At 40.9% G+C, this 9,635-nt stretch overlaps 1 protein-coding gene across 11 annotated transcripts in view; it reads right to left on the bottom strand.

Annotated features, from left to right (window-relative positions):
- Positions 1 to 101: 101 nt before the first annotated feature.
- The window catches only part of sif (still life), an 83,356-nt gene continuing 73,822 nt past the window's right edge, over positions 102 to 9,635 (bottom strand). For 4 of the 11 annotated variants that reach the window (XM_065497426.1, XM_065497434.1, XM_065497435.1 and 1 more), the window contains 10 exons: positions 9,104 to 9,207; positions 8,165 to 8,368; positions 7,840 to 8,034; positions 7,670 to 7,778; positions 7,426 to 7,608; positions 6,837 to 7,132; positions 6,586 to 6,773; positions 6,149 to 6,528; positions 5,715 to 5,969; positions 1,308 to 3,723 (listed from right to left, as the gene is read on the bottom strand). In XM_065497426.1, coding sequence (XP_065353498.1) covers positions 3,539 to 3,723; positions 5,715 to 5,969; positions 6,149 to 6,528; positions 6,586 to 6,773; positions 6,837 to 7,132; positions 7,426 to 7,608; positions 7,670 to 7,778; positions 7,840 to 8,034; positions 8,165 to 8,368; positions 9,104 to 9,207 — 2,099 coding nt within the window. In that variant the 3' untranslated portion in view covers positions 1,308 to 3,538. Of the gene's footprint in view, positions 1,121 to 1,307; positions 3,724 to 5,714; positions 5,970 to 6,148; positions 6,529 to 6,585; positions 6,774 to 6,836; positions 7,133 to 7,425; positions 7,609 to 7,669; positions 7,779 to 7,839; positions 8,035 to 8,164; positions 8,369 to 9,103; positions 9,208 to 9,635 lie in introns of those variants that run through there. The other 7 variants (XM_065497431.1, XM_065497432.1, XM_065497437.1 and 4 more) reach the window with 4 other exon arrangements.

Below are 9,635 nucleotides of genomic sequence, written 5' to 3'. Positions count from 1 at the left end.
TTCGTACGATTATTGCACCATGCTACTGCGCATTCTTGCATTTGTCTTGAATATATTACTACAGGTGGAAACCTTTTTTTGAAAAAAAACGTGCGCATACGTTCAGGAAGGACAGTAGAATTATTTTATTTTAAAACTAGTATATACGGTATATATGGAGACAAAACTGAGGCTTTAGTCCGTCCACACCTATCTAATATGGCAGCAAAAAAAATTCCAACAAACATACATAAAATACAAGCATTGAAAAATTCCCATTTGTTTTTAATCACTTTTTAAAGAAAATACATTTCTTTTTCAATTTTCCTACTAATTATTATTTATAGTGAGGCTCGTCAAACTTGCTCTTCACAAATTAACTTATATCAAGGTAAAAACGTCCTAAAATTCATTAATGCGCAAAAAATAATAGGCCCTTGGTTTATAATTTAAATAATATAATAGATAATTTTTCTAAAAAGATCTACAAACCATTCTAGTCTTGTGGTTTAACGAAAGCTTCATAGCTCGCAAATGAAATAAAAATAGACACTAGTAAAATATAAAATGCGGTGCTTGCGTAAAAAAGCTCCAATTCCTCACGTGTATTTTTAATTGTATCTCCTCTGGGCCAGGTAGCGATTCGCATTAATAGTGCAATTTTTGTAATTAAGCTGCAGTGCGTACATCAAGAAGCAGCAGTTCTCAATCAGCGGTGGCCTTCACTCTTGAGAAAGGTTTTTGTTCAGCTCATTGTCCGCAGGTAATGCGAGCCAGACAAGGAAGTGAACTATTCTCGTGCTGAGCGGATCAGATTCCAGTCGCAATATTAACATCGCTCTACAAACTAGGGGATTTGTTAATTTTTGCAAATCTGCTTCGAGCGCAAAGAAGAGTCAAGTATGCGTGAAATTTCTCTAAGAAATCCAAGCCCTTCTGTTATAAGTCTAAATTTACCATACTTAGCAAAAATACACAACTCGATTATAAAGCTTCTGGTGGAAAACACAAAGATGTTTTCGAGAGTTTATTGTTTTTATAAAATAAATGCATACACGCATGATATCAGTTCTCCATATTATTTACGATAAAAACGGCTATCTAAATTCTCGAAGCTCCATGATCAATCGATCCAGCAAATCTGAAAATAAAATGGAACAAAAAATAAGAGAAAAACACGGCTATAATTCGAAAAAGTAAGACGTGGAAATTATAAAACTCACCAAATGAATTCAACGTGTATTTACGAAATATGAAAGAGCAAGATCCCATGCTGTTAGTTACAGATTTCTGGCAGACGGAAAGGTTAGTAAATTAGAGGCATTCAGTTTTATAATATACCATTTTTTATTATTTTATCAACATTCACCATCATAATAATATAATAATAATCTTGTATTTTCTTTTGTTGTGTGTTAATTAAACCGCTTCATCCTTTGGCATCTCTCGCTACTTAGTTTTTAATTGATTTTCTTTTCCATAAACTCTTAAATGATTGTATCATCAGTTAATGTATTTTCTTCTTTTTAATGCATCATCTTTTGTTTTCACCTTTTTTTGTAACACTGTGTGATATAAAGTGCAGAGTACAGATCATTTTCCATCGTTTTAACTCTTTTACTGCTATTTTCATTTCGTTTTTTTAAAATCATCTGAATGAGTTCTTTTAAACAATTATTGCTAAGACAAAGAGAGACGAAAATTGTTGTTTAAATCGTTTTTATTGTTTTTAATGCAAAAAAGGTCAGTTGTAGCGCCTTTAATATTAAAAGTAGGTGTTATTATCCAAACAATTTTCTTTAAGCCGTCGCGAGATGCTTGCTTCAAAAAGCAACTCATTTCCGCGTAATTTTCTCAATAATTTTCCTCGACAGAAATAAATGATTTTAACGAATAATATAGCTTTTCAAGTTAATTAATAAGAAGATGTCAAATAATATGTCATCCACAGTTGTCATAATAATCCAACAAGATGTGAAACGGCGGGCAGTGCCACCGTAAATTAATCAAGACTTCTCTCTCTTGTGCTCAAACGAAAACAATATAATATGCACAGTAATGCCGAGTGCCGTCGCGCGTAAAGTATGCTTCGTCTCCTTCTAAATATCGATATTTAACATTAACAATAATTATAATGTAACCTCAATCAGGGAGCTTAAAGCACAAGCGAGAGAAAACCTCCAAGATTAAAACCTATGCTGCGTGTGTGTGTGTTTGTGTTCGTGTGTGTCATTGTGTGTTTTGAGTACTCTGATTTTTGTTCAACAATTAGTACAGGGGATTAAAAGCGTTTTCGCCGTCCGAAAACAGGAGATTTTCGATGGTTCTACTGCGAGTGATTTTTCCATCATTTTCTTCGTCATTTGTAACAATATAGCAATCAATTAACTTTATTTATATCGATCGATCAAACCGGGGGGGAGGAAACACAGGTCGGCTTCATTTCTTTGCACAAAATCACCATTCACTTTGCTGCTTCTCGGAACAGGGGTGGCTCTCGGGAGCGCTCCAAAAAATTTTGCAGCCGCACACCGACCGTCCGACGAGAGAGGATCAAAAATCATTTCCAGCTGCGTCGGTGTGCTGCTGGTGAGAGGAATGGCAGCGGGGAGAGTGAGAGACACCACCTGGAAACGATTTCGTCGCGGAAACGACACCATTCACGCACGCGGTGAACAAACATTCGAACTCGTTTCCTTTGCCGGTTTCTTTAATGAATCAATTTTTTTACAAACTAAGTAGTAGTGTGATGATTGAGAGGTTAAGTTAGTACAAGAAACGCCTCGTTTGTCTTTTTCATAATTAACCTCTAAACATTTGAGCACATTTGATGAGATCTAGGAGCCGCACGGCCCGCCGAGCCCTCAGTCGGCCACTGGCTCGAACCGCGCAAACTTTTAATGAAATGGGGGATAAAAGTGGCTTTTCCGTGAGTAAAATCACTGTTCCAATATGGAAAGCTTTTAAAAGCTGATAAAATTTGTCAAAATCTGCTGAAAGTTCGGTCAGTGGCCGGCGCAGATCCCGACAGGCGGCCTCTTTGTGAATGTGTTTATGTGTTTTCTTTATTAATAAATTCAGCTGAAATGTTTTTTCTCACAAATTGTCATCAATCGGATTTTTACAATCAAACAGCCGCAGTCGTACTTTTCTAGCACACATTTTAGTTTTAGCTGCAACCTTTGCCGAGTAAAAGCAGTTCTCTGCCTTATATTTACTCGTCGACCATTTTTTTATCCCAGTGTGTCATGTTATACAAAAGACCTCAGTAATCATTTTGCTGTCCCGCGCTTTGATAATTAATCAAATTACATATATATCATCGTCTCCATTTTTCGTCTCTTATTTTTCTGTGTAAAACTCGTCTACGCGCGCGTTGTGTGTGTGTGTGTGTGTGTGTGTGACACTTCTCTTGTTAGTTATAGCACTTGATGGTATATGACATGTGTAGAAGAAGTAGAGAGAGTGGAGGCGATCGAGCTAGCGAGCGTGTGTGAGTGTGTGTACAACAAAGAGGATGACGACCCGCGAGCCCCGCAGCAGCCGGCAGCGTTTCAGCTTACTTTTTGCTAGACTTAGAACTACCACTACCACCACCACCACCATAGTCAGTGAATTTCTTTAGGCTACGGGAATCTCCAGGTGCCGAGTTAATTGTCGCACTGGTGGTGCAGGTCGTTTTACCCTTTCGCGGCAGGGTCGCGGCCTCTCCTAGCATGTCTCTTGGTTTCCACACTGGAGAGCCTACAACAATTTTGTCAGGTCAGAGCTAGGTCAGTGTCTCGACTCGCCGTCCGAGCAACGACGGCAATCACAAAAGGAACAAAACCAAAATCGGGGGGCAGCTAATGTGATGCGGGGGTGAATTTGACACTCGCTGGCTAAGTGGGTGAAACCAACAGACATGTTTCGCTATTTAATATATGACTCGCATTCCGGACTTTTGGCTCGACGCCCCGAGTTTTTCCACGCACCTCGGGCCGATTGTTTTTATTTGTTCGTTTTAGTTTAATTCAAGGGCATTATTTGTTTTTATTTAACCTGAAACGAACACAAAGTTAAAGAGTGTTTATGCAACCGGCTGCACTTTGCGGCGCGGCAGGTTGCACGTAAGCAGATACACAGACAAGTGACAAAGAAGAAAAAGTGCGCGATTGTTTTTTTCATATCACAACAATCTTTTGCAGTGAAAAACTCGGGCGAACCAAATTTTCGGACAGTTTTGAGGAAGAGGCGCGTTGACCGCATTCTCGCGGACTCCAGCAGCCGGCGTTTTTTAAAGGAACGCACGGGGCCGTGGAGTTCGCGATCAAAAACACTAAGAGCTACCAAAACATTAAGTTAAATGAGTTCTCTCTGACAGACGCATGCAGCATTTCTGTTGGTTTGTGTCAAAAAGGAAAAAGCACTAGTGGGTGTGTGATTTATTTGGGCTTTTATTTTCATACAACAGTTAATAGTAACGCTTACTTAAAACCTGCGCGTTGTGACACAGCAAAAAACAAAATGCCTCTGATTTCGAGCACGGTTCATGTGACGAACCCGTTTGTTTTCGGTTGAATACGAGTGGGGAAACAGTGGTTTCAAAGCTTAACGAGGAGAGAGAGAGACGAGGAAGTCGGAAATCAAACGAAATTTGTGATTGCCTGGCGTTTGCGAGAGATGGTTGACAGGAAAAGAAAACGCATTTCCTAATAGTCTTGGTTTTGTGTTACAAAAATTGTGCTTCGAGGGTTGTGCTCAGGTTATACCTTTCAAAATCCAAACACGTCTGTTCCTTAAACACGATTTTCTTTCTTTGGAGCAAACATTTTAGTTCAACATTGATAAATCTCTTTTCATTGCAAGAATCCGGCCCGTATCCGATGCAAAATATGTGCGATTTTGTTTGAGCAAGAATTTCATGGAGAGATAGGGATGATGATGGCGCACAGAGAGCTATTATATAATTATAGGAGCGGAAGTGAACTTTAGATTTGTCGATTGGCAACACAGCATATATATGAAAGAAATCTAAATCGTTCGGCATCTAGGAAATTCATTTTGGTCCTCATTGATTTAACAATTAGGCAGTAAATGACGGAGCTGGGAAATTAACTTATTAGATCGGGCCGGAAATTGTCCAACAACCATTATTGATTCCTGACACGTATATAATAATGTATAATATATATTTAATTCAAATATCAGTTTATCACACTAATTAAAAGCTGCGACGCTCACTTGTCGGTATTGATTAATGCAAATATATGGGATTGAGATTTGATAAATCCAGCTTTTATCCTATGATTATACAAGTAAGTAGTGTTAGTACTTTTGAAACTCTTTTAGCCTACAACAGATGGATTATTCGTTAACGAATAATAGATTTGAGCTATTAAGTTGATGCAACAACCAAGAACGTTTCATCTCTAGAGACAAGAATAAACAATTCACCAAACGCAAAGAACTTTGTTAATCATCTTAATTCGCCAGAAGCAAAACAAACTGTCAAGAATGCGGAAGAAAAGAAGAACGTAAAGGTCTAAGGTTAAAAACAAAGAATATAGAAATAGGGGGTTGAACACACGGCACCCATGTTCAAAACGCGTTCTCCTCGTGGTGTCCGGAGAGGTAGCACTGCATGCAGGGAGGGTTCGAGGACGTGGGACTGGGCGTGGAGGCAGGGATGGAAGAGTCGGAGTTGAGGGAACGACGCGGTCGCGGGGGCTGCAGCAGGTATGGTCGCCGCTTACCTAGTTCCTTCACCGGCTGGGGCGTGTAGTTCTCGGGTTGGTGCGACGACTGGATCAGGCGCGCCTGACTGCCGGTGCTGCCAGCCGACAAGGTCGAGGTCGTGCTCAGGCTCAGGTGGTTTGGCGTTCGGCCGAGGGTGGGCTTCTTGGCCGTCACCGTCGCTATTGAGTCGTCCTCGCCTTCAGACTTGCTGCCGGCGTCGTTGCTAGATGAATCCTGCTTTGTCGGCAGCAACGGCGCGCTGTCCTCAGGCGCTGCAATAATTATTTTCGGTATGATTTTTATTTAATTCAAAAATGTATCGTATTTGTCGAGTGAAAATTTCAAACAACTTCAAAAAATTGAATTTTATATAATGTGATTATTAAAAAATTAATTATTTCCTCCTCATCGTATTTTAAACAGCGTGAGTGTAATTTAAATCTTCACTTACGAACGCCATCGCTGACCGTCTTCGATCTCGCCCTGAACGGTTTGCTTCCTTCAGGGTGTACCACAGCCACAACCTTCCCGTCCTCCTCTCGGCTAACCTCCACGTTGTCGTAGTCGATGTTTCCTGCTGAATGGCGCTGCGAGCCCTTCGGAGGCTTCTTCGGCTTGCCGAGAGTGTGCGAGTTGTGAGCGCCAGGGCCAGACATCGGCAGCAGCGTCGGCTTCATGCCCTTCTCGCTGCCGCCCTCGCCGCTGCTGCTGCCGCCGCCACTGTTGCATCCGTTGCCGATCGGCTTCGTCGCCGGAATGCTCATGTTACGCACGCTTTCTCTGATGATCTGGCGGATTGTTTTCAGGAAGGCATTGCGGAACTCGCCAGTACTGAATTGATGTTTTATTTTAATTGCATTTATCAAATAAAATTTATGTTTTTCTCACCTGTTTGAGAGCACGTAAACTTTCTCGGAGCGTCGCTGCAGCTGACTTCTCAGGTGGATGAGCTCCCACAGGAAATGCGAGTCCATGTCTTTGGCTGAGGAGGCCCTCACCTGCACCTCGGTGACAGGAATGAGCACCTGGTAACGGATAATTTCGACTTCGCTCGCGTTGGCTTTGCTCGTCCCACCCTGTATTAAAAAGTGAACGCAATGAATGACGGAAAATTGGACTCGTGCAGGACCGCGGCTCACCATTAGTTTCTTTTTCTGTCTAAGTCTCTCCTTACATAAGAACACAACAGCGGACTTGAAGACGAAGCACATGGCATGCAGTTCCAGTCCTTTCTTAATTTTACCAAGGAAGTCTGATATATTGAGCCACTCCACTCCACCGTAGTAGAGGAGGTCGCCAGGGCTGAGGTCGATTGGCTGTTTGCACGATTTCTGGTGCTGCCTGAAGAGGTGATCAAAGATGGCGCCGTACTCCTCGTGGATCCTCTGCATTTCGTTGATGTGTTCTGCCACCTTCTCCATTCCCTTGAGCGCTTCTGCAAATTTAAAAACTAATTTAGCAAAAGACATTCCACTGCGCAAAGAGATAAAAAAATTGCTTTTGATAATTTTCAGCAACTTTATCTTAACTATCCAAGTAAAAAGAAAGACAACAATAATTTTTAGGCTATAGACTAAGAAGAAGCTGCCTTATTCCTTTAAAATGATTTGTTTTAAATTTAAGAATTTTATAGAGAGCAGACGTAGCAATTATTGATTATTGTTGTTAAATTTAAATGCCATTTTTAAATAAATGGCGAGATAAGAGAAACAATATATAGGCACTCACCGACTAGATGCTGGTGTTCGTCAGACTGCGGAGAGGTGAGGTTTCTGAACTGCTGCAACAGCAAGGGGTACTTGAGGATGCGCTGGATAGGCTTTATGAGATACGACTCGAGCGTGGAGCTGTGCTGCTGGCGTGGGTTGCGCGCGGCCAGGAACTCTTGCAGTGCCTGATTTCCCTCGTCTACTTAACAGCAGAATAATATGTTACAAATGCGGCTGGCAGAGCAATTACAATGGGCACTTACTTGGATGAAGTACTTTTTGTGCTTTCGAATGACTAGCGCAGAATGAACTGTACAGTTTGAAATGGTTCACGTAGTACAAAAATGCACTCCCAATGGAGAATAATACATTCTGAAAATCAATGAAAATTTTTATTGATTCTGTTAAAAGGCCGGGGTAAATGAATATCCACCTTAAATTGACCAGGATGTTCTAGCTTATGGAATTCCGGCTCCATTTCTAGAGCCTCGTCTAAATTCTGCAAAAACTGCCGCTGGAAAGCAACTATTTCCTGTATGTTGCCGAAGAGTGCGTTAATTTCCGCGTTTGAAAGGAAAGTTTCTCGTTTCAGTGGCTCCAGATAGTTTTCCAACAAGCTGTTAAGATGCTGCAAGATGAAGTGTTGAGATTCAGTAAAATAAAAAAAGTTCTAATTTTCTGACAAGCTATATGGGGGAAAATAAATGTTTTACTATGCGAGTTACGAGGAAAAATGATTTTGCTATTATTGCTCTCACTTTGACGTATGTCCGCTCGGTGTCGATGAGCTCGAGAATGACCTTTCTGAGCTTCTCAGCATCAGTGAGTTGGCGGCTGGGGGTGAGCACCGCCTGCTGCGATTGGCTGCTGATGATGCTGCCGGTGGGGCTCGACTTGCGAGTCTCCACCGGCGACCGACAGAATCCTGTTACCTGCTCAGCGGTCTGCAAGGCAGAGCATGGCTGCATGTCAAATTAAGTGCGCGAAATTAGAGCTTGCCACCCGATTTCTCCAATGAGTTTGTCTGTCAGATTAATTTGCATGTTCGAGATAATCCTCTCGCAAAGATCAGAGAAAAACCGTTCACACTACATGCGAAATTGGCACAAAAACGGCTCGAGCGAATTGAATTTCTTGTCGAGTGTGATTGTGCGGTTTTTATGTATTTACAAGTCATTTCAAGTGGATTTTGTATATAAATGTTTTGCAATGAGAGCTGACATGCTGATGATTTTGATTTCGATATTTACAGCAAAAGGTTCATTGTGTTGTGAAGGGTAGTTGGTACGAAAATGAGGTGAAACACGCAGAGAGCCATAAAAATGCAAGTCAAAAACAAAATTTCTTCTTCAGCAAACATTATCCTGAGAGCTATTCAAAAATAAAATTAAATCACCATTATTAAAAAAGATATGAACTAAACTGAATGAAGGGAGCTGCTAATATAATGAATTCTAAATGATATGGACTAATCGGATGACCCGTCTGGTCTAATTCTTAGTATTTTTGACTTGCTAAAAATCGACTTCACTGGACGCCCAAAACCAACATAAAGAGCACAGAGAAAACGCTTGTGATTCAGACGGGGAGGACGTGAGATGAACCTTTTGATACAGTTGGAGGACAGGGGGCAAATTGCATGCATAGTAATTCGAGTACTTATCCCTCGTCCGCTACACTCGGCAACGGGCTTTTACCTTGAGCAGATTGTCGATCTCGAACGAATTCGCCCTGGATGCTTTACTCGCCTCACTTGAGGGAACGGGCGAACTCTCCGTCTCGGGCGAATACATTTCCTTGGCTGGGAACAAAAATTTGGCAATTACATCAAATGTCACTTAGCTTTCCCCAGGCAGAATAAAAGTGATATCGACCACTAAAGCCGAGTCAATGATGACCTAGAGAAAATGAAATTTCAGTTTGATTTTGATTCACGTTTCCAACAAAAGGAATGAGACAAGAATTCCTAGAATTGTTTTGTTTATGAGAGCAGACACTATCTTTCCATTTGATGCAGTGCGTGTTTTGTTTTGGAATACCGCGTCTATGGAACTACGATAGTTATTCAAGTAGAAAAATATTTAAATTTCTAAAGTTAAAAAAAAGCATTTGCTGTTCTTTGTTTGCCGTGTCTTGTTTTTGAATATTTAAATGAAAACTGGAAGTAATTTAAAGAATTTAAATTCACTATATTTCCCGCTGGATTTTAACTTATGTAGCTGTATCGCT

This window comes from Cloeon dipterum, chromosome 1 (assembly GCF_949628265.1).
Source record: "Cloeon dipterum chromosome 1, ieCloDipt1.1, whole genome shotgun sequence".
In the NCBI taxonomy this organism is placed as follows: Eukaryota; Metazoa; Arthropoda; class Insecta; order Ephemeroptera; family Baetidae; genus Cloeon; species Cloeon dipterum.
The sequence above is the reverse complement of the archived record's forward strand: the minus strand, read 5'-3'. Positions and strand labels throughout refer to the sequence as shown.